We start from the raw sequence: 25,767 nt of genomic DNA, 5'->3' as shown, positions 1-25,767 counted from the left end.
TTTTATGTTTTTTCAAATAATGTTTAATTCAAAGATAAAAGTTACTGGTCATAAACTATATGAATTATTTTTGATTAACTGTAGGCCTATGAAAATACACGTGAGACAAACCATAATATGGCAAAGAATTCACTATACGGGATAATAATTTTAAAAAAAGAAAAAAAAAATGCAACTATGCAGCTTATTATACGGTATTAGTCCAGAAATTAATTAAAGCTTGGAAATTGGCTTTTCGAACATCATGCAAATGTTTTAGGCGCCTTGGTTGGTCGGGTTAGGGCTTGCCTTATTGTCCCTATTAGGTGATAACAGACTCTATTCTACGGACAGGTTCTATTCCATATTTTGTTAATGCGCGTAGACCGGAGGCATTATCCGTTATAATAGACAGGTATTATATTTCTAGTAAGTTTTCTAGTAACTATTTTTCATTAAAGCTTTGTAGTGAATACGGTATATATTATGATTATCTGATATGTTTGCTCTTCATCGTTTGTCCGTAATCACTGCAGCTATTTACTTTGTCCTTGACCCTGGAAGAAAATGAAAAATATTCAACATAATAATATAATGCGATATAGAATGAAAAAGAAAAAAACACAAAGAAACAAAAAACCAATCAATCTCCTCTCCGAAACCTCGAAGCCGGGATGTTTCGCATAGAACGTAGATTGCATTGTCACGCATCACAATCGATGGACGGAAAGACCCGAGGTATGGTTCTGTCACACCAAAATTGATCTGGGCCAAAAAATGTCCGGCGGACAGAATTTGGCCTCCAAAGTCGATTGGGTCGATTTTAGCTTCTAAAATTGGACCCCCTTGGAAAAAATTGGTCCTTCGGCCTGGCCGCTTGTAACGAGCCTGCTACCCGTGGGGTATGATTGTTTCTCCCCGTGGAGTGGGGGGAAGTAATTTATGCTTCTCCCACACTTGGGAACATTGCACCCAGGGTAATATAACCATACCGGTAGGGTAAAGAGGGGGTGGGGACCTGTTTATGTGATAGATTGGTGGATTTAAATGGACAAGGGAGACGTCAGTAACTTACGTATCCACTTGAATCATCGCACAATGTTAAAGCATCACCATCCCCGCCTGTCCTGTTGGGATAAGTTCATCAACAAAAATTTCGCCGACGGACTATTGGCCGAATGAACTTTTGAACGATCGTTTCGCCGAGTGCTTAATTCGCAAGATATTTTGCTGACAAAACACTTTGCTGATATATATATATATTTTCCGACAACTAATTAGCCAATCGACAGTTTGGTCGACAGGCGTTTCACTGACAGGTCAATTCCAGTTATCATAATGGTTTACGTTTTCCAGGACAACTGTTAAAAACAATCAGCCCCCTGAAACAACCCCACAGTAAGTCAGGAAACACCCCCAACATGTCAACTCAGCCAATTGAAATTATACAATAGGAACTTATTGATTGTCGTGATATTTTGTAATCCAAATTGTCAAGATATTTTAGCGTAACGTACACAAGAGGCCTATCATGTCTGAAAGTGTTTCACTCGACTGGAACTAATTAAGATCTATTATAGGCCTACCAACTATATACTAAATGTAACAAAGTGAGATGCATTACCGCAATAATAGTCTTAAAATTCCCAATAGATCTATCTTTCAAAGAATCCAAATTAGCAGAACGTTTCCTTCCTAAAACAAAAGAAAACAAATAGAAGGTAAATTCAACAAAATTTAAAAATAAAAACAGGACAATAATAGAATATATATTTATACAATATGTAACTAATAAAATTTACTAATCTTGTAGTTCGTTTTTTATATAAAGTAAAAACGGCACCGCTCCATACTCCTATATTGCTCCCTCCATCATGTTTTTGTCCTTTTTGTCCTGAGTTATCCAGGCAGCCTTCAGGGGCGGATCCAGAGTTGTCCGAAAAAAATGGGGGAAGCGAGTGGCGAAAGTTGGGCCGATCGAGATAATACTACACCAGGGGGCTCCAGTAAAGTTTTTGTTTTCTAGACGCCCGAAAATAACCGGCGTTTTGGGCGATCAATTAGGCCTATTTCTTTTTCTTTGTTTGCTTGTTTTTTTTTTTTTTTTTTTTTTTTTTTTTTTTTTTTTTTTACTTTCCAAAAAGGGGTGGGGGTGAAACGGGGCCGCACCGGCCCCCTTCCTTAATCCGCCCCTGGTCTTGACCATGCATCTAGCATACGCACGCAAGCGTGGGATTCCAGGAATAGCTGGTATCTGGTAGTTTTTGCAGACCGAGACCATCCGTACTATGGATGATTGCAGGGACGGTGCCGTTAATAGAAAGAATTAAATGAAATCTTTCTTTTGCGTTTCCAGAGAAAAATATCATGCAATCTAAACATTTTTCTGGCGCCTTGCGGAATTCAGAATGCCGTTGTCTAAATTAACTTCAAAGTTAACCTATATTGTAACTAAGTACAGAAGTAGTGATAACGGTAATATTCTTAATGACACTATAATTATATTTATCACAGTGTTTATATATATTTTGAATTAAAACTGACCTAAAAATAGATATGATAAAAACTTACCAGCAAACCCACACTTGCACTCATTCATCGGCACTCCATTTGCAATACACTCATGAAGACACGTATAGCTATATGTAGTACCTATTGGGATAAAAAAAAAAAACCCCGCAAGTTCTCGTAATCTCGAAAGCTCCGATAAGGGCAGTATAATAGAGGCAGTAGAGTATATTGGCCCACGCCCGAATTCCAGATCGGAAAGGTTACTGAAGCGATAAGAAAATCGAACCAATGTGTAAGAATGAGGAACGGTGGAGTTTACGCTTCAAAAACGCTCAGAATTTTGATGTGGATCCGATGTGAATGCAGCTTAACCAGAAGAAGGGTTGACACATTAGGTGAGAACCAACGTATATAATACGGTTCTTCAAATTAACGTTAGTAGGCCTAATTACATCAAGACGTTCTTAACACCAAACTGTAACGTTATTAGGACGTTATTATAACATAATATTGTTAGCTGGGCAACTCCAATTTGAGATTAAGATATTGGTTGTAGACTACTGAGGAAATTTATATATTCAGGGGATCCAGTCTTTTAAGAAAGGGGGAACGTCAACGTGTAAGCGAGATTGACGGAGCAGAGCAGCCCATGTGAGTGTACAAGGGGGACATTCACATTTGAAGCTTTGCCACTTTAATTTAAAGCCAGCCTCCGGTAGAAAATGTTTGACATGTTGTACAATTTATTTGACAACTGTGAAGATAAAAAGGGTAGGCGAAACCCCCGAAGCCAGAGGTTTTTTGTATTATGAGTCTAAATAATGCTATAATAGCAGTTGCTTTAAAAATTCTGCAGCAAAGCATTCCGTCTAAGTCTGGGTGGTCTGAAGTGCTTTAGTTGGGTTGCAGGACTTGTTTGGGTAAAGTGGGGGGGGGGGAGTTCTCGAACCATAAAACCTACCTGGCTACAGGTCTGTGTTTGTCAAAACTCGAGAATGGTTAATGAGAAAAATCAGTTGTACAACATATCGGTTTTTTTCCCTTCCTGAGTTTAAGAATTACAAATCATCCAGTTAGCGCCACCTACCTTTTCAATCACCTAATAAAACCCATCTCAGTACTCTCTTTTTACCCTGTACTACAAAGACCTCTACTTCCTACATTAACTTAAAAATTCTTTTAGATTGATCGATCGATTGTTTGATTGAATTATTGATTTATTATGTATTATTGATTTATTATGTTTTATTGATTGAATTCTGTTCGACAATCTTCAAATTTAAACTCATTTAAAACTAATTTGAAAACCTTTTTGTTTACCTTTTACGTCTTTGATACTGTTTTTGAATTGGTGCGTTATTATAAATTTCTGCATCCAATTATTATTATTATTATTATTATTATTATTATTATTATTATTATTATTATTATTATTATTATTATTATTATTATCATTATTATTACCAACATTATTATTATTATAATTATCATTGTTATTATTATTCTTTATATTGTAATGTAGTATTAAGGTTCAATGGTATTAACTTGCATAACCATTGGAATCGATACTCTTCACCTGATAAATGCCTTAAATTGGTTTGAAAGTTTTAATGGTCAACTTGAGTATACAGATAATCTAATAATATAACTGGACATTGTATAACTTTACCCTAGTCAGTTGGACTTGGCCTTTCTCACACTATGAATCTATGATTGTCAGTTTTGAGCCTAAGCTCTGAAGTTTGTGATACATCTTAATTAGCGGTTTTTTGGTAAACAAGTTACTAAATCATAGAGAAAGAATTTCTCTATGATCCAATCAGAAACTGTAAAAGTATGTGGTGAATTACTTGAGACACACCCCCATTACCTAAAGTATAATAGGCAAACACCCACATACCACTGAGTCAGTAGTCAGTAGTCAGTCAGTAGTGAGTGATCAGTAGTCAGTAGTCAGTAGTTAGATTCAGTTTAGTAGTTAGGAGTGCACAGAAGAAAAGTACAGAGCTGAGCTGACTCCTCAAAAAGGGTTCTCTAACATCTGAAACCTGGAGTTTAGCTGATTGTAACCAACATACATTTTGTGTGAATAAAAGTTTGCAGTGTACTAAAAGGAACTGTGTTATACTACTCATTAAAAGTCACCAGCAACTAACCAATATTTAATAATATATTTATTCTTTGATATATTTATTCATTTATTAATATTATTATTATTATTATTATTATTATTATTATTATTATTATTATTATTATTATTTGTATATTTATTCTTCTTTGATTGATTGATTTATTTATTGATTTATTATTTATTTGTTGGTTAATTGGTTGGTTGGTTGATTTGATATATATATATTTTTTTTAATTGATTGATAAATATAAAACTCGATACTATTACTCATCATTACTATATTTATTCATTTATTAATATTATTATTATTATTATTATTATTATTATTATTATTATATTATTATTATTATTATTATTATTATTATTATTATTATTTGTATATTTATTCTTCTTTGATTGATTGATTTATTTATTGATTTATTATTTATTTGTTGGTTAATTGGTTGGTTGGTTGATTTGATATATATATATTTTTTTAAATTGATTGATAAATATAAAACTCGATACTATTACTCATCATTACTATTTTAAGTGTTGAGTGTTACCTTAAGCTGGGCACTCACTGAGTCTTACGACGGTCGCCCGAAGAATCCAACTCCTATTTTTTCACACACAATCCTTGAAACAAACTGAGAGACAATTAAATTCACATCATGTCCTCTTGGAAGTTGCCAACGTTTTGCCCATATCGTATAGAAATCGCTCAGCTGATAATTTTTCTAAGAGAATTTGATAATTAAAGACAAATTTACATCTGTAAAATGGAGTTTTGTGACCTGGGGCAACTGGCACTATGTTTTATAAGAATAAAAAAATCTCTCTTACGCTATATCCGCGACTGAAGGGTCTGATTTTGTACTACGTGATGCGAATTTTCGCGCGTAACCCACCGTAGGATACAAATGTCATTAATCATATTAGCGACGAATACACCATCAAATAGCTAGTATATATTTGGGTCATCTATCGGGGGCTGGTATGAAAGATCACATTAAGGTGTTCTCAAACTTCTCTGAAATAATAATCTTTTATGCGAATGTGTACTGCAAATAGAATCCTAATGAAGATTGTAACATTGTTATTTGTGCCGAAGAGGTCAGACAAGACAAATAAAAGGATCACACAAATTCGGATCGAAATTGTCATTTATTGTTACATGACGAATGAATAATACAAATACAAAAAATATATAATATAAATAACACAACTTGAATAAATGTGGGGCAGCCACAACTAACAGCTTAAATTACTCTATTCATGTGAAATGAATACCTTGTACATACAGTGGAAGCTGCCCCTATCAAACATACTGTATTAGTACAGTAAACTAACATACTATTTCTGCTTATCTTATTAAATTACACATGAGCACCATATCAATACAATCATAAATTCTTACCTAAATATATACCTGTATCATAAAGAGTTGCACCAAATAGATTCAAATATTAATACACTTAAACAATTAAAATATAACTATTCTGGGTGCACACGCCACAAACCCGACTAACAGAAAGGGTTAACACCCAGAAACAAACTACAAAATCTCGGAGCCATGCTCAACGGACCCATTTATCACCAGGCTTAACCCAACCATGTGTCGTGAGCCAAAGCTCGAACGACCTGTGCAAAAGTTTATAGTATAAAATTCTGAATACGGATATAATTTTTTACGGCCTTAGAATTCCATCTACCGAACTGTTGTATAGTATTTTCTGATAGGCCAAGCGAAGCCGCATGTGTGGCCGCCCCGATGCGAAAGCTGTGCCCTATATACCTAGATGGGTCGAGACCTATAAAACTAATTGCCTCCATTAATTTGGCGGATATCAACTGTGCTACAATGGGCCTACCATCCATATGCTGAAACAGGGGGCCAGAGGTGTGGCGAAAATGATTAGTGTACTCTTGTAGGCCTTCACGGGACAGAACTGAGGTTTAGATGAACTCTCGAACATAATATGAACAGGTGGCTTACCAACCCCAGTCTTGTGGTTGTGGACAGTTAAAGAGACAGACTTGGGAGAAAGACTAATATCGTTGCGTTGAATGACCTTGTCAACACCGCCTTTACCTACGGCTAATTCACCGATTCTAAGAAACCTTGAAAGGCAGTCAGAAAAAAGGCTTTGAAAAGTAAGACAAAATGTCTGTTCAATAGAGTCTAAAGATATTATTAATCTAGATAAAATATCAGCAGTGATTGGAAGACGAGTGTCGGAACGAGCAGACGTAGCATGGACGCCGCGTAAAATCTTCCCTACTAGAAAGGAATTAGACGGGTCGGGTAAACCAGCTAGTTTATGAATGAATGAAATAACGGATATCGTCAAAGAAACTGTTCTAGGTGCGTAATTTGATCCATGCAAATGAGCAACAAAGTTACAAATTGTAGCCGGAGAAATTGGGAGCTGAATGGGTTTACCTAACCATGCTGTCAGTTTCTGAATACTGCGTTGATATGCTATAACCGTTGTTGGTGCTTCGTTATAATTATTACATTACACTATATATTACTAAGTAGTATAAAGAGTTAACCATTTAAAATTATAAATATCAAAATATTTTAAATAAATTGTTTTTATTCCAATTAGGATGATGTATAAACAAAAATGAAACTCTGTATAAAATATTTTTAAAAAACCACTGTTTTTTGTTGATGATAATCTGCGACACTAGAAAGCTCAGGGAAAGTAAATCATGGATTACAAAAGCTATTTAAAGTCAATTAGAAAGTATAATGCACTATCCTGAAAACCTACTGATTATTAGAGGATATTGGTTAATATGAAATACAATAATAAGTTAACTTATATATTATTAGTACAAGTATTAATCCAGCACTGTCAGTGCAGACAAATTGATGTTATAGAGAACCTGAAATATCCTCAATCAGGTCCAGTGCAGAGACTTTGTACCAAACGTGCTCCTTATGATAGGTTTCAATTTAGATAAAATACAGATCTCCTTCTAATTAAAGACCCCTCCCATTAAAGACACCTCCAATTAAAGACTACCTTTCAGTGGTCCTAAATTAACAAATGTCTTTTAACTTTATCATTCTAATTAGAGAACAAAGCTTCTAAAAACCATAGAAACCCCGGTCCCATACGTGGTCTTTAATTGGAGAGAGACCTGTGATTCCTAATAACAACAGATTCCGCAGATTCAGAAACGAGGAGGTAATAATTGATAATTATACGCTATAGTATAAAAGATATAGCAATTGTGCTGGAGCAGATAAATCAAATAGCAAAATTCTCAATTTATTTCTCATTACATTCCATCTCACCTCTAGATCACATTAATCACATCCTTATATCGCAATTCAGATTTGATGTACTTTTATGTGAATTTAATTAATTGAATAAATATATAAATAATATATCTATTTAATAATTGTTAGTGCAGAGGTATTTTTTCTAGTTCTGACCTACTAACTCTTACCAGTCATAATAAAGTAATTTTTAAGGAATACAAAATTATGATTGTATTAATATGATCATTTTGAAACATACCTCTTACAAAATTCCTCAATTATGGTCTCAACGAAATAAATACATGCTAATCTTTACTTTGTATAATTAATACTTCTATTTAATCTGGGGAGTACGCGAATAGCGATATATTCACCAATCGAAAGATTCTGAACGAAAGACCTTAAGTGGTGCCCGACGACAGTTTCGCACTCACGCGAATAAGCGCCCCACGATATCTAAAAAATAATCAATCATACAGTACAGTACATCACCTTCTGTCCGATGCATCTCAGCATTGTCGGTCGGTCGGTCAATCTCCATTAAGTTTAACATGGTGTTCAGTTTTGATGCATTATTAGGATCCCGTTCTTGTTTTATTGCTACCCTGTACATATCTTGGATTTAGAACTAGTGTTTAAAATCCAAAAATTAAAATACTGTCAACACATTCGCATGTAAAAATCTTGAAAATAATTAATTCATTTTTTTAAAAACATTATCATGTGATTTTTTAATCAAGTCAATAATCCAATAAATCTTTGTGACTGTTGGCATGATTTGAGCTGCGGATTGGATTCACATTTTCTTTTTATGTCAATTTAAAAATGAGTATATTTCTCCTAAACAGATGAGAGCTCCCTGGACAGTACCTTTTTAACTTTCTTCTTACATTTGGCATAGGCCTATGCATAGGCCGGGAATGACTAGCCCTACTTTTGTTTTTCTGTACCCGACAATTTACACCTTTAGCACGTTCTCATCTGAGTTTGCAGGAAACCCTGCAATTAAACCCAGCTAATTTTAATCTGCAGATGGCCAACAAGTTTACCACCACCACCACTCAATTTATCTGCTGTTTGCGGTGGTGCATTCTTGTCATGAGCCAAGCTCTCTGCGCCAAGGGTAGATGAAGGGTAGAACGAGTCAGATCACAGACGGATACTACTGCTAGAGTAATATGGCAAATCAAACGTGTTTATTAACTGATACCAACAAGGTAACCAACAGCAACGAACAGCAAAATGGAAGAGAGCTATAAAGTCACACTCGCCGATAGAGGGCGAGTTATGCTACTGGCGTGACTACTTTTTCTTTTCCTTTAAAACACTTTAAACACCCACAGTAGCACGCACTGATGTCTAAACTAAAACAATGTTAAACAGGCTCTCAAAGAATAGTACAAAGTGTACAGTAATAACATACGTGTACGTAAGGTACAAAGCCTAATGGAAAATTAGTTATAAGTGTACTTAAGGTACTAAAGCCTAATCTAAAATGCAGTCACTGAGCCTGGCTGGAAGACGGTGTCTTCTCTTGGGACGTCGTAGAACAGGTTCCGAATGGATAGATGAGTCTGGCTGGAGAATGTTGAAAGGTGAGAACGGCAGGTCCAAGTTCGATGGAGTGAAAATTTCACGCGGTACAGCAGGGGGAACCGGAGCAGGCCTCTGTGGATGTTCCGTGAGCTTCTCACCGCAAGCGCGGGTACATGTGGCCATGGGGGAGGGGGATGAGGGGAAACGGAAGTGGGCACAGTAAAACATTCAGAGTGCTTGACGCGATACGAAGTACTCCTGAGCTGTGAGCCAACGAACTTCCGAATACTGCACCAAGCACCATCCACGTCAATCACAAGGTAGCGTTGACGACCCTGGGACTTGTTACCGTCAGTAATAAGATAAATGATAGATCTCCAATCTGCACAGTAGTATCTGGTGCTGCCCGCAATGTAGAGGCCTTTGACCTTTCGCTATAGGGGTGGCGATTTTTTTTCCCGTACGAAACATTTGCATGAAACTCCACTCGGGTTGTCTCGACTGACTCGACTCGAAAATCGCAATTCTGGAGGTCAAAAGGTCATCAACCAAAGATAAACGTCTACAAACCTTCTGAGATACAGGATTGCTGCTCGCTGTCTGATTTTGAAAAAAAACATCTTTTAAAACGACATATGTATTATTTGATTTCGCTGCACGAATAATAAAAAGTGTTAGGCCCTATTTGAATTTGAGTTACATACTGTGAAAATTTTTATTTTTTAGTTGGCCGCGGTTTTGGATAATTGTTTAACCTATGTCATGACGAACTCGAGTCAACTCGGCCCCAATTTACTGTGTACGGTATTTATTGAATATTTACCAAGAGATTTGAATGCAAAGCCAAAATTAAAGTGTTTTTAAATCGTTGCCTTTGTTATTTCGATTCATGTACATGCAGTTACAATAATTAAAACTGCATTAATAAAAATAATATTAAAATGATATTAATAAAAATTATACAAAGGTACATAGAATAACTAATAATAATAATAACAATATAAAATTGGGGCTAAGTTGACTTGGGGTTGGTTGACATGGGACCGAGTTGACATGGGGGCCGTGTTGACTTGGGGCCGAGATGACTGGGGCCGAGTTGACCTGCTTTTGCTCTAGCCTTTGATAGATGTACCTATTTACCACTGGTACTACTATAGAAGGGGGTACTAGCTGTTGTTGTTGCGTAGCCTACATCCCATAAATCGGTAAGATTTTATAGGCCTGCCGTAGGTAAATAAAGAACAGTACAGTAAAGGTAATAGAATACTCGAGCGTCACGACATTGCGAAGTGCCTGCTCTTCGTATATCAAACTCGAGTCGAATCAATCCGAGACGGCCCGAGTGGAGTTTCATACAAATGTTTCGTACGGGAAAAAAAAATCGCATAGGGGTGGTTAGATAAGCGCCGGTCATGTTGGGAAAGCAGAAGCTCGCGATCAGAAACAGGAATTTGCTTGTGCGAGAAATGATCGCGCTGTGTCCACATTTCGCGAGCCGACAATCCGCTAGCGCGAATCCGGGTGTTGAGTCGGGCAGTAGCGATGGAGAGGGTACTAGTAGACACCGGGCCGCCGCGCGGATCCTGGCGGAGTAACTCAACTTGGATGTTCTTGAACACCCCTTTCTGCAACTGGGTTCTTGTTGACATTCTTAATTCGTCCAACTTCAACAAATATTCTGTGATCTTTTAATAGCTTGTCGTCGACAAGGGCTGCAAAACCTGGAGCAGGATCAGTGCGTATCGTAGACCATCTAAGGGACATAATTCAATACATAGACGAAGCAGTGCATCGCGTAGGGTGTCGTGGCGCTCGTTTTCAATCAGACATGACATAGTGTAGGACGTTACAACCTCCCTCAAAAGAAGTATGAGCTGACATTCGCGCTTTATGACATCAGCTGCAAACGCGATCCCAACAATCTCCGGTGGGTCCCCGGTGGTCTGATCAATCATGGTATGAGGTATGCGACGCAAGGCAGCACACTGATGACACGAGTCGGAAACTTGGTCAATATACTTGTCTAAATCAAGGGCGAAGAAATAGCGGCGAACAGATAGTTTGAGCTGGTGATTAAGTGGGGTGGTCGAGACGAATGTGAAGGGCAGTAAGGAGACCCTCAATGATAGATCTGGGGACTATGATACATTCCTTAGTAGCTGCCAGAGGCTCACAACGAGGGGCGATTAAAAGGTTGTCCCTGCCAATAGGCGCAACATTGAGATATCTTTTGATATCTTTGACATTGGTGATTTTCTTAGAGGGACGAGTACACTGTATTAGGTGAGCCCTAACTCTTCTCAGGTCTGAGCACTCATTCTGGAGAGCTAGCCAAGCCGTCTTGTTAGTAAAAGGTAACCGGGCATCCCCTAAAATTACATCTCGTGTGGAAGTGCGCAGTACGACAGATTCTTCATTATGGTGAACAAAAGAACAAACCTGGCAGTTGTCAGAGTCACACATTGGTGCATTGCGACTTGCAAAGTCGGAGGGTATGTTAGCTGATCCTACCAGATGCCTAATAGATACATGATAGCGACTAGCAATGGAAAGAAAAGTAGAGACGCGCGGCGAAACTGAGAACTCTCCACGACATAACTTCTCCAAAGCCTGCACACACGGCTTACTATTTTTATCAATAATCTTCATATCTACAGCACCTAGCACTGTCATTCAAAGGTCTTTAACTATGTTTTCAATATCAGGGAGTATTATGCAATCATCAGAATTTATGTCAGATGGCCACGATATTTGTTTTCAAGATGGCTGCCAAAATATTGTTAGTTTTGTCATTATCTTCATATCTACAGTAACGTACAGCCAATCACATCTTTAACCATGTTTTTAATATCAGAGAGTATCATGCAATTCATCAGGAAATTATGTGGGATATTTTCTGACTTGTACTTGTTGTATAAGTTATTTAAGTATTCATTTAACACTCTAACCTGGGTTTTCACATTTCCTATTTTGCATTTCTTTGCATCCTTTTTGCCTGGCAACATTCTTGAATTGTCATCACGGGAAAGAAACTTGACAACATCATCATGAAGTATACGGTACATTAATCGAAATTTCTTTTGTGTTTATGCACTGTGTTATGTTTTTCTTTTTTACACGTGCAAGCTTGTGACGTTCCAACCCTGTTTTTCTACCAGTGTACCGAATCATTTTATACTTTTTCAGTATTTTACCAGAGATAATCTGACTCAGTTTTCTTTTCATTTGTTGTTTTATTTGCCTTCGAAGCTTCGTGAATTTCATCAAGGATGACAATGATTCGAGAATGTGAGGTGTTTCTTAATTGCGTTTCTAGATCGCGGAGTGAGAACCACATTCTTCAGTTTTGAGGTTGCCTTTGATCTAGGAGTTTCGCTGGTATCCATGGCATCGTTTGAAGATTTTTCTGAAGGTGTTTTCGGCATTGTTTTTACTGCTCTTTCATAATGCTTGCTTATTTTTTAAAGTTTTTCTTGCGGCAGTTTTTAACTTATGTTCCAGTTCCTCAATTCGCCTATGTGTCCAGCTTAGGGCCCAACTTGTTCTTTTCCTAGTTGAAACCCGCTTTTTTGATTGAAGCTTAACTCGAAGAGGGCTTTGCGAACGGCTTTGTCCGGCACTCGTACCTGGCGACGATCTCTGATATGGCTGAATCACTCTCAGTATCACCAAATATCAGGTCGTTCTATTTGATTATTCTCCATATTCTGCTTTTTCAAAGTCTTAATTACTGCTCTGTGTTTTCGAACTCTGACGTTAACCTTCTTTCTTCTTTCTTTTTTTTTTTCACGTTTAGTAAGGGCGGCAACTGGCACGTAATAGCTTTTCTGACGTTCGCTTTCGGCTTTTAGAAACGCCTTTTCTCCCATATTTTGCTTCATTCTCTATAGGCGGCTCGAATCTGAGCTCTTGTTTTACCCATGGTGATACACTGTTATGATATCTATGAAAAAAATACCAAACAGAAGTTGTTGCTATATATATTAAACTCTAAGACATCAAATTATATCCAAGACAAGCCAAGTAACCTACGTTACACCTGAGTCTTCGTTTGGAGAGTTGAAATCAAATCTAAAAGCTGAGATTCTAATTCACTGTCAATGTAACTTTCTAGTATACATGTTGTTGATTAAAAAACAAACAATTGTCACATTGTTAACATCTTATTTTTAAGGAAGTTTTTTAATTAAGAAGGAGTAAGGAAACCTACGTTAACATTAGGTCGTACGTGGTAAAAATAGTGTGTCTCCATTAAAGCAATCTTAATTACAGAATATTTGTGATAACATATAATCTGTGTATGGAATATTTCATGCATACGTACAATGATTTCAGAATTAGCTCAAAACAATATACTAGGCCAAAGAACATAGGGATGTAAAATGTGTAACATATGTTACAATATTATGAAACATAAGTTACGATCTAATCACATGTTTAATAATCAGCAGACCCACAAGGAAGCTATTCTTTATTGAAAACTTTATTTCAGGTAAAAAAGATATAGTTGTTCAAACTTTTAATGCAATGGTTTCAGGTACTATGGTATAAAAATATCAAGTAAATATGAAGAAATGAAATAAGCCTTACATTTACATACATTTCAGTCAGGTTTCTTAAGAAATATCAACAGGTTGCTACGTCTACTTCGCCGCCATGAAAAGAACGTCTCGTTGTCAACCACGCCCCCTCAACGTCAATTGGCAGTTTACAAAGCACCCAAACGCTCACTCGTGATTTTAGTTAAATTTGCGCAGGATTGAATAAATAAATGAATGTTTTAAACGACATGTTTCGACGTGTCCCACGTCATCATCAGGCAATAGCGCTGTGCTACTGACGGCTTAAATACTGCCGGTCAGATGTGGGTGTCTATAGAACGAAGACCGAAGACCCATAAACGAAGACCCCTATTTTTTCTCTTTCATTTTGATGATAATACGCCAGGCTGTCACAAAATCAAAATTACGAAATTTTTTGGGCGTCTGTTTGTGAAATTTTCAAAATCAAAATAAAAGAGAAAAAATAGGGGTCTTCGTTTTTTGGTCTTCGGTCTTCGTTTTATAGACACCCGGTCAGATGTAAGGTGAGAACAAGCAGATATTATTAAGGTAAGTCATGTATATAGAGGTCAGGAATGCTATGGTCATGTATATAGGGATTGAATAAATGCAGTAACGTATGTTCCGGTAACGTATGTTTTATTTTGATTTCATCGTGTGTTAAAAATATTTTGCAATCACCGAAGCCACCTATAATTTATTACCTGAAATACAGATATAATGCTATTACATACACCCAATAGCTCACATGCATCAACCGTTTTACTTTTGTATACGGTGGTAACATAGGTTTCATTTCTTAACTACACCTGCTACAAAACATCATTTTTTTTAATTTTTTCTTTACGCTGGTGATTTATAATGACCTAGGAGGTAAACACTTAGTGACTTGATTTATATTAATGATGAATAATTCACTTTTAATTGAGTATGCATAATGAAATTTCCAACTTCATGTATATAGAGGTCAGGAATGCTATGGTCATGTATATAGGGATTGAATAAATGCAGTAACGTATGTTCCGGTAACGTATGTTTTATTTTGATTTCATCGTGTGTTAAAAATATTTTGCAATCACCGAAGCCACCTATAATTTATTACCTGAAATACAGATATAATGCTATTACATACACCCAATAGCTCACATGCATCAACCGTTTTACTTTTGTATACGGTGGTAACATAGGTTTCATGGTTTGCGACACACTGTTTAGCTAATTGGTAAATTTTATTGGTTTTGACCCTCTCAGTGGTCTGTGGGTTGTACTCTGGTGATAAATTTATTAGTTTTGTCAAACAATTTATTCTAGCCATCAACAAAGTGTAGCAAATATTTTATACAATTCGTTTATTTTGTCCCATTTATTATATTGCAACATCATTTGGGCCGCAAACTATCCCTCAAATTTACAAAGAATTCTTATATTAAAAAATGGGTTGTTCGGTTAATTACATCTTCACCATTTAAAACTGCATCTGAACCTCTATTTAAAAAAACTTAACATCTTAAAAATTAGTGACCTTCATAAACTCCAGATTACTTATTTTATGTTTCAATATGTGAATAATTTAGTACCTGCATCAATCGCATTGCTTTTCTCTAACCGTGTAATATCTCATTCTTACAGTATTAGAAATCAAAATATATTACAAGTCCCTTTTGTTAATCTTACTAAGAGTCAATGTTTTATTACATTTTCAGGTCCCACCATATAGAATAACCTAGATAAAGATATTATTATAAATTGTAAATCCCCGAAAGCATTCAAAAGTCACATGAAAACAATATATTTATCTAAGTACAGGTCTTCTGATTGATTTGCGCTAACACTAATTATTTTTCTCCATTATTTATTTATTCATTTTTAATTGACTGCACTAATTTAAGAGGGAAATACCATGACAGAACGGTATTATTTTCAAATTATGTTATTTCGTTTATAGTACGGAGCGTTGCTCAAAACATATAAATTCAATTCAAAATTGTAGGCCTAATGGTTGTAGTAGTCCGAATTACTAAATCAGTTCAACATGATATTTTTTTTGTTAAACTGTCTTGGACATAACTTACCACTACGTTTTCTACCAATAGAAGAGCACATTGTGATACAGTCCCTGTTAACGATGCCACCACACAAACGATCCTTGCAAGAAATGTCCTCTGGTATATAGAGAAAGATAGACAAAGACAAAATTAGGCCTGTGGTATTCTGTAATTCTTCACATTTTTTACTAGGACAAAGACATAATACGCAATTAATTTGAAAATCGCATGGTATTAAACTTTATATTATGAGAGGAAAACCATTCCTCCTCAACACGCACACCTTTATCACAGTAATACAACGTCAGTGTTTATTAAAGTTCATGTCATTTCCAATTTTCGTATTTAATACGTTATGAAAGCTATGTTCTTGTGTGAAACATCCAATGGGTATATAGACCTACCAGACTGGCATCATGGCACATTGGAAGGACAACCGAATGGTTAGGTAGCAGGGAAGTGTTGGTGGGACTACAACGGGATTTTGTTTTCTAAATAAACTTAATCTGTTTTGGTTTTTCCGTAATAAATTTACCATTATTAAATATTCCCTTATTTTCTTGGCTGAACATGAATGAAATTCGATTTTATATTATTGACCTAATATTATTATAATATGATTTGAATTATTTGCATAGTATGCAATAAATTGTGAAAATTTTAAAAGAAACATTCGTAAAAATAACTGGACAAATAATACCTGATGTGAAATTAATATTTATAAGCGTTGGAATTTCCTAAACTTAAGCTGTAAGTACTTTCGGTGGTGAAAACTTTAAGGTTCACAGCCCAGGCTAGGTCTATTATAAACATTATTCTTTAATAACCAATTTTGACAGAATGAGAACTGAGTATTATAAAACAGGGAATAATCGGTACATACTGTAACACACAAAACATCGAGAAAACACTATCAATAGGCCTATTACAAACTTTTAAAAAATTCTTGTAAGTAAATCATTAAATATACAGAAACCAGATGAAACTATTTGAACTTACAAGAATAATGTAAGAGATCATTGAGTTAATTAGTATTAAAAACTGCATCAAAAAACATACCGATACAAAGTACAAGCAAGCAAAGCAGCGGAACGCAAGGGGATATTTTCACAGTGGTTATCGTTGTTCAACTCAATCATTGAGAGTTTAATCAGAAGAAAAGTGAGTTTCTTTTGGGCTATGTTTAATTTATATAGGCCTATAGGCCTAATTAATCTGCGAGTTGTGCGGCAATTATTCATATTTTGTGCACCTTTGCTTTGTTTCATTTATGGGCAAATTATTGGTTAGCCATTCTTTAAATCTTTTGGGCTTTATTTGCAATAGGTGAAGTTTCATTGGGCAGATATTCGCTCCATGCCTTCTCAATCCTATACAGTAAACCGTAATATTATCTAAGAATGTTACATGATCTCTTAAGAATCTGTTTCAGTACACGGTGATCCATAAAGCAGATTAAGTTGACTCACCGAATTCAAACACTGGTCCTACAAATGCCATATTATCCAACGAAAAATAGATAGAAAAAAAGTAGCAGTAGTAGTAGTAGTAGTTTTACAAAAAAAATCCTTAAATTGATTACAAGCCAATTTAAGGATAAATAATAAGCAAATGAATACAGGAACTGTCCGAAAAATGAGGGGATTTTTTTCTTATTCAAATTTTTAAGTTGAAGTTAATAAATTGCCTAAATATACAAATTCAAATGTGAAATTAGAATTTTCGTTTTCTTGACTGATTGTTCCATCTTTAATAATTTGCTTTTATCTATAGTTACGGTAAAGTTTTAAGCTGTAATTTCTATTTCTATTCACAATATACGTTCAACTGTTTAAAACCAGCTTTAAAAATAAAGAATATAAAACAAATCATATACTGAATGCCATTTTTGTAATATCAATTCTTAACATTTTGACCTTTGACCTCATTTTTTTGCGGTGATGCATTGGTTATGAGGGTCCTTTTATATTATTTTCTTTTGTATTATTCTGTGCATTTTGACACCAAAATCAACCCTATATCATAGAGTGTTTCTAAGATACATACTGTAGTGTTTTACGTTGGGTCAATGACCTTTAACCCCAAAAACGTAATTTCCCCACTCTCCTATACCCGTTTTTTTTTTGTGTTATCCTAGTATGTATTCCTACACAAGTCAGTTGAAATCACATTCATTGTAATATTTTAAAATGATATATGCCAATTTAGTGACTAAAAATACAATTTTTGACATTTTGACCTTTGACCTCATTTTCCAAGGTCATGAATTGGTTTTGAGGGTTCTGTTATATATTTTTTTATTTGTTGTATAATTCTTCGCATTTTGACAACAAGATCAACCATATACCATATAGTGTTCCAGAGATACATTTTTTAGTATTTTAGACCAGGGTCAATAACCTTTGACCCCTCATAATATATTTTCCCCACTCCCTAGCCCACCTAACTTTTTTTTGTGTATCCTGGTATGTATCCCTACACAAATCAGTTGAAATCTGCTTCTTTCTATTATATTTCGCAGATTAAGTCTAATTTTGGGTTACTATTTAGGCTGATTTAACACTGACGGAAGTGTGTGATTTATCATTTAATTGCATACGGTATTGTGAATACAATGAGGAAAACAAATGTTCAAGCGATATATTTGAAGGGTTGGAGTTTCTTACACAACCAGATCTTTCGTTTCACATGTCATGTATATTCTTGATCTTTTAGTATTTAAACCAATGTCCATTAGTTTACTGGGATATTTTACAATCTAGACTGTTCTACTTCCTCACACCCCTGCCTCTCCGGCTCAAATTTTAAGTGTATATGGTTTATGAAAAGTCTGCTTAGGCCTATCTTTCTTGGATTTTTTTTTTAGATGTACAATAATAATTTCAGTGTGGGAAAATAGGTGCCCCAACCGGGATCTAAACCCGCGACATTCTGCTGTATATTGGGCACCTATTTTTTCACACACTAATCCTTGAAACAAACTGAGAGACAATTAAATTCACATCATGTCCTTTTAGAAGTTGCCAACATTTTGCCCATATCGTATAGAAATCGCTCAGCTGATAATTTTTCTAAGAGAATTTGATAATTAAAGACAAATTTATCAAATCCAAAGAGACAAATTTACATCTGTAAAACGGAGTTTTGTGACCTGGGGCAACTGCCGCTATGTTTTATAAGAATAAAAAAAAATCTCTCTTACGCTATATCCGCGACTGAAGGGTCTGATTTTGTACTACGTGATTTTCGCGCGTAACCCACCGTAGGATACAAATGTCATTAATCATATTAGCGCCGAATACATCATCAAATAACTGGTATATATTTGAGTCATCTATTGGGGTCTGGTATTAAAGATCACATTAAGCTGTTCTCAAACTTATCTGAAATTATAATCTTTTATGCGAATGTGTACTGCAAATATAGTCCTAATGAAGATTGTAACATTGTTATTTGCTGTTGTTATTGCTACTGTCATATTCATTACGCCTACTTTCGTTATAATTATTACATTACACTATATATTACTAAGTAGTATAAAGAGTTAACTATTTAAAATTATAAATATCAAAATATTTTAAATAAATTGTTTTATTCCAATTAGGATGATGTATAAACAAAAATGAAACTCTGTATAAAATATTTTTAAAAAACCACTGTTTTTTGTTGATGATAATCTGCGACACTAGAAAGCTCAGGGAAAGTAAATCATGGATTACAAAAGCTATTTAAAGTCAATTAGAAAGTATAATGCACTATCCTGAAAACCTACTGATTATTAGAGGATATTGGTTAATGTGAAATACAATAATAAGTTAACTTATATATTATTAGTACAAGTATTAATCCAGCACTGTCAGTGCAGACAAATTGATGTTATAGAGAACCTGAAATATCCTCAATCAGGTCCAGTGCAGAGACTTTGTACCAAACGTGCTCCTTATGATAGGTTTCAATTTAGATAAAATACAGATCTCCCTCTAATTAAAGACCCCTCCCATTAAAGACACCTCCAATTAAAGACTACCTTTCAGTGGTCCTAAATTCACAAATTTCTTTTAACTTTATCATTCTAATTAGAGAACAAAGCTTCTAAAAACCATAGAAACCCCAGTCCCATACGTGGTCTTTAATTGGAGAGAGACCTGTGATTCCTAATACCAACAGATTCCGCAGATTCAGAAACGATGAGGTAATAATTGAAAATGATAGGCTTTAGTATAAAAGATATAGCAATTGTGCTGGAGCAGATAAATCAAATAGCAAAATTCTCAATTTATTTCTCATTACATTCCATCTCACCTCTAGATCACATTAATCACATCCTTAATGTGATCTCACCTCTAGATAACATAAATCACATCCTTAATCGCAATTCAGATTTGATGTAGTTTTATGTGAATTTAATTAATTGAATAAATATATAAATTATATATACGTTTAATAATTGCTAGTGCAGAGGTATTTTTTTTTCTAGTTCTGACCTACTTACTCTTAAAAGTCATAATAAAGCAATTTTTAAGGAATACAAAATTATGATTGTATATTATGATCATTTTGAAACAACCTCTTACAAAATTCCTCAATTATAGTCTCAACGAAATAAATACATTGCTAATCTTTACTTTGTATAATTAATACTTCTATTTAATCTGGGGAGTACGCGAATAGCGATATATTCACCAATCGAAAGATTCTGAACGAAAGACCTTAAGTGGTGCCCGACGACAGTTTCGCACTCACGAGAATAAGCGCCCGTCGATATCTTAAAAAAAATCAATCATACAGTCAGTACATCACCTTCTGTCCGATGCATCTCAGCATTGTCGGTCGGTCTGTCCGTCCATCCATCTGTCGGTCGATCCGTCGGTCAATCTCCATTAGGCTTAACATTTTGTTCAGTTTTGATGCATTATTAGGATCCTGTTCTTGTTTTCTTTTCAATGTCAATTTAAAAATGAGTATATTTCTCCTAAACAGATGAGTTTAGTACCTTTTCAACTTTCTTCTTACATTTGGCATAGGCCGGGAATGACTAGTTCTACTTTTGTTTTTCTGTACCCGACAATTTACACCTTTAGTACGTTCTCGTCTGAGTTTGCAAGAAACCCTGCAATTAAACCCAGCTAATTTTAATCTGCAGATGGCTAACAAGTTTACCACCACCACTCAATTTATCTGCTGTTTGTGGTGGTGCATTCTTGTCATGAGCCAAGCTCTCTGGACAATTATTTTGGGTGTCCCGAAAGCTCAGACCACGAAAGCTAAGACCTAAGACCACGAGATATCAGACCCACTCGAAATATCAGACCCCGCAAACTAAGACCCTCATCTAAGAATGCCAGGATTTCTTGACAATAATACCATTCGAAAGCTAACATCAATTTATAGAACTGACTAATCATGAAATAAATACCAGTAAGTATTATCGATACCAGCCATGGAGTTATAATTATTTTGATAATAATAACTCCGTGTATCAGCTAGGCCCCTATATGCAACGTTTACTGGAGAAAACAAATACAGTACAAACAAACCGTTGTTAGTGTAAATCAGGCTACTCCACGGAACCGTAGGCCCTACGGTTTCGATAGCGGTTTCTAATGCACATCGCGCGAATATCTGATATATAATGTATTACGATTCTCGATCGTTTTCGATAATAATAATAATAATAATAATAATAATAATAATAATAATAATAATAATAATAATAATAATAATAATAATAATAATAATAATAGGTCGATTTATAAGGTGCAAATAAACAAGGTCTCTAAGCGCCATGTCTAAGTCCTCTGGGGTGGATCCGGATATTTTTTTGAAGGGGGGGGGGCAATATGAGGTTCTCGCCGCCACGGCCACCTTAGCCCCACAATGGTTGGTGTAAAGTGGAAAATAATCAAGCTATTCTTTCATTCTACTGCTGGATCGCCACTGAACTCATGGGTACAAATTTTCCTCTCTTTAACTCAAAGTTTTCGGCTTTACTGAATTGGGGGGGGGGGGGGGGCGTGCCCCAATTCTCCCACCCCATTCGCTGGATCCGCCACCGGTCGTGATTTCATGTTCTATGCTTTTAGTAATTTTATCTTTTTGATTATTTGAAACCGAATATATAAAACAAAAAAGAAGCAAGTAAAGAAAGGTAAGGTGAATGTAAAAAGAAGAACAAACTATCCTAAAAATATAAAGAGTGAGAACGTTTGAGAACCATATCGGATACAGTATTCGCATAATTAGTAGTAGAGCGGCTAAGGAGAAAAATCGTGCACTTTTGGAAGAAAGCATGAAACTTTCCATAGTGATACTATGACACATATTTGACTTCAAGATAACTGTCAAAATATTGTTATTTTTGTCATTATCTTCATATCTACAGTAACGTACACACCTTTAACCATGTTTTTAATATCAGAGAGTATCATGCAATTATCAGAAAATTATGTTAGAAGGCTGCCTTGTTGGATTCTAAGATGGCTACCATAATACACCTCTTAATTCCAATAACCACTCTGTACCTCATCCAAAGGTATACATGTATAATTTTCCGCGAAATCCATCTGAATAAGACATTCATCTTTCTTTTCAAGATTTGCATGTAACATCAATTTGCTTTACAAGAGCTGACGGCCTGATATTGTTCTTTAACGCGTTCTGTGTGCTTGCGAAACTTATTGGTTTCTATTTGGAAGTAGTCGGCAAACTCATTTGTTATTAAAACTTGACGTAGAAGTTTGGTCTTTTTCTGCTATGTTTTCTCTCCTCCCCATTCCTCATAGTGAATTGAATCATTTTTCTTAGGCCCCATTTTAAAACTATCCATCATTTTATGGATTGCAGCATCATCATTGCTATTGATGAATTCATCTGGATTTGATGCTTTGAACTTCAACGCCATGTTTTGGTGCCTTTAATATAAGGTAGTGCTTCTAGACGAGTATTGAACTAATTTGGTATGAGGTTGACTGCGGCGAATGCGTTGGAAAGCCGTAAATGAAACATACTGATTTTCAATATTTTCTGAATTGTACTTGTTGTATAAGTTATTTGAGTATTCATTTAACACTCTAACCTGGTTTTTCACGTTTCCTGTTTGGCATTTCTTTGCATCCTTTTTGCCTGGCAACATTCTTGAATTGTCATCACGGGAAAGAAACTTGACAACATCATCATGAAGTATACGGTACGATAATCGAATTTTCTTTGTGTTTATGCCATAGAGATATAATAAGAATACTAGAGCGCTAACCGCAATGTATTCGATGTTCGAAATACGCAGAACTGTGTGTGTGTACCATCCAAGATGGCTGCCATAGATTTAGCCAATCAAATTTCTTTAGTAAGGGCGGCAACTGGCACGTAATATCTTTTCTGACGTTCGCTTTCGGCTTTTAGAAACGCCTTTTCTCCCATTTTTTGCTTCTTTCGTTCTCTATAGGCGGCTTGAATTTGAGCTCTTGTTTTACCCATGGTGATACACTGTTATGATATCTATGAAAAAAATACCAAACAGAAGTTGTTGCTATGTAAATTAAACTCTAAGACATCAAATTATATCCAAGACAAGCCAAGTAACCTACGTTACACCTGTGTCTTCGTTTGGATAGTTGAAATCGAATCTAAAAGCTGAGATTCTAATTCACTGTCAATGTAACTTTCTAGTATACATGTTGTTGATTAAAAAACAAACAATTGTCACATTGTTAACATCTTATTTTTAAGGAAGTTTTTTAATTAAGAAGGAGTAAGGAAACCTACGTTACCATTAGGTCGTACGTGGTAAATATAGTGTGTCTCCATTAAAGCAATCTTAATTACAGAATATTTGTGATAACATATAATCTGTGTATGGAATATTTCATGCATACGTACAATGATTTCAGAATTAGCTCAAAATAATATACTAGGCCAAAGAACATAGGGATGTAAAATGTGTAACATATGTTACAATATTATGAAACATAAGTTACGATCTAATCACATGTTTAATAATCAGCAGACCCACAAGGAAACTATTCTTTATTGAAAACTTTATTTCAGGTAAAAAAAATATAGTTGTTCAAACTTTTAATGCAATGGTTTCAGGTACTATGGTATAAAAATATCAAGTAAATATGAAGAAATGAAATAAGCCTTACCTTTACATAAATTTCAGTCAGGTTTCTTCAGAAATATCAACAGGTTGCTAGTCTACTTCGCCGACATGAAAAGAGCGTCTCGTTGTCAACTACGCCCCCTCAACGTCAATTGGCAGTTTCCAAAGCACCCAGACGCTTACTCGTGATTTTAGTTAAATTTGCGCAGGATTGAATAAATAAATGAATGTTTTAAACGACATGTTTCGACGTGTCCCCCGTCATCATCAGGCAATAGCACTGTGCTACTGACGGCTTAAATACTGCCGGTCAGATGTAAGGTGAAAACAAGCAAATATTATTAAGGTAAGTCATGTATATAGAGGTCAGGAATGCTATGGTAAGTCATGTATGTAGGGATTGAATAAATGCAGTAACGTATGTTTCGGTAACGTATGTTTTATTTTGATTTCATCGTGTGTTAAAAATATTTTGCAATCACCGAAGCCACCTATAATTTATTACCTGAAATACAGATATAATGCTCTTACATACACCCAATAGCTCACATGCATCAACCGTTTTACTTTTGTATACGGTGATAACGTAGGTTTCATTTCTTAACTATACGGGCCACAAAACATCAATTTTTTTTCTTTACACTGGTGATTTATAAGGACCTAGAAAGTAAAAACTTAATGACTTGATTTAAATTAATGATGAATAATTTATTTTTAATTGAGTATGCATAATTAAATGTCCAACTTCATGGCCCCGGTAACGTATGTTTCATCAATTATTGCGGCGACACGATAGACTTTATAGAAATATATTCCTAAAGAAATGTGATCATGTTGATTTTCCTTGTAGGCAATACACTAAATTTGTTATATTAACTGATTTTAAAGTGACATGCGTCCTTATTTTTAAACTATAGGCCTATATCAATATATTTAAATTTTGTGATTTGTGACATCAATTTTTTGTACTGTTTCCAATATTTATTGAACCATAACTCCAAATGTAATCATACTTAAATGCTAAAATTTCCGGGCATTCCTGCTTTACATGTTGTTACCATGTTTTAAAAGTGATATTTATCATTACTTTCGTAACTTTTGCTATATTTTAAATAAATTGTTTGCGACACACTGTTTAGCTAATTGGTAAATTTTATTGGTTTTAACCCTCTCAGTGGTCTGTGGGTCGCATTCTGGTGATGAATTTATTAGTTTTAGCTACACCTACACACCTATGTTGGTATCGTATTCACATCATAATATACACAACATGGTATTGGCAGTTCCGAAACTAAATTTCGGAAACTGAATTTTAAAACATTAGGCCTAACTAATCAATTTTCCCGGTACATACCGTACTATAACTAACAATAGTTAATAGGTTTAACAGTAACAATATGTTAAAGGAATATTACACAATATACGGGCTCCAGGGGCTAATTAATCAATATTACAAATAACATTAAGACAAGCGAAGTTACAATAGCAAATATGTATAAGTAGACTACATACCGTCTGGTTGAACGACCGTTAGGCCCACAAACATTAAGGTTAACACACAACAACGAAACATTATGAATTCCGAGGATATCCACTAAAATTGCAGTACAGTAGTTGATTGAATTTCTACTGTATTATCAGGAAAG

The 25,767-nt window shown here is 35.1% G+C and overlaps 1 protein-coding gene across 1 annotated transcript; it reads right to left on the bottom strand.

The window, feature by feature from the left end:
* LOC117120878 lies at nucleotides 1–25,767 on the bottom strand. Its single transcript, XM_033265976.1, has 5 exons — nucleotides 25,634–25,767; nucleotides 16,051–16,140; nucleotides 2,551–2,631; nucleotides 1,604–1,674; nucleotides 1–536 (listed from the first exon to the last, which is right to left on the bottom strand). Exons 1-5 carry the CDS (start codon nucleotides 25,692–25,694, stop codon nucleotides 516–518), a joined length of 324 nt encoding a protein of 107 aa, XP_033121867.1. The 5' UTR covers nucleotides 25,695–25,767; the 3' UTR covers nucleotides 1–515.

This window comes from Anneissia japonica, unplaced genomic scaffold, assembly GCF_011630105.1.
Source record: "Anneissia japonica isolate Jap-2015-1 unplaced genomic scaffold, ASM1163010v1 scaffold287965_len1858130_cov191, whole genome shotgun sequence".
Classification (NCBI taxonomy): domain Eukaryota; kingdom Metazoa; phylum Echinodermata; class Crinoidea; order Comatulida; family Comatulidae; genus Anneissia; species Anneissia japonica.
The sequence above is the reverse complement of the archived record's forward strand: the minus strand, read 5'-3'. Positions and strand labels throughout refer to the sequence as shown.

Coding starts and splice junctions, on each gene's coding strand:
- LOC117120878 (XM_033265976.1), bottom strand. CDS start 25,694: ATGTTTCGTTGTTGTGTGTTAACCTTAATGTTTGTGGGCCTAACGGTC. Junction 2,632..16,050: donor TATTGGTAGAAAACGTAGTG/GTAAGTTATGTC, acceptor TTATCCCAATAG/GTACTACATATAGCTATACG. Junction 537..1,603: donor ATTTTAAGACTATTATTGCG/GTAATGCATCTC, acceptor ATTTTCTTCCAG/GGTCAAGGACAAAGTAAATA.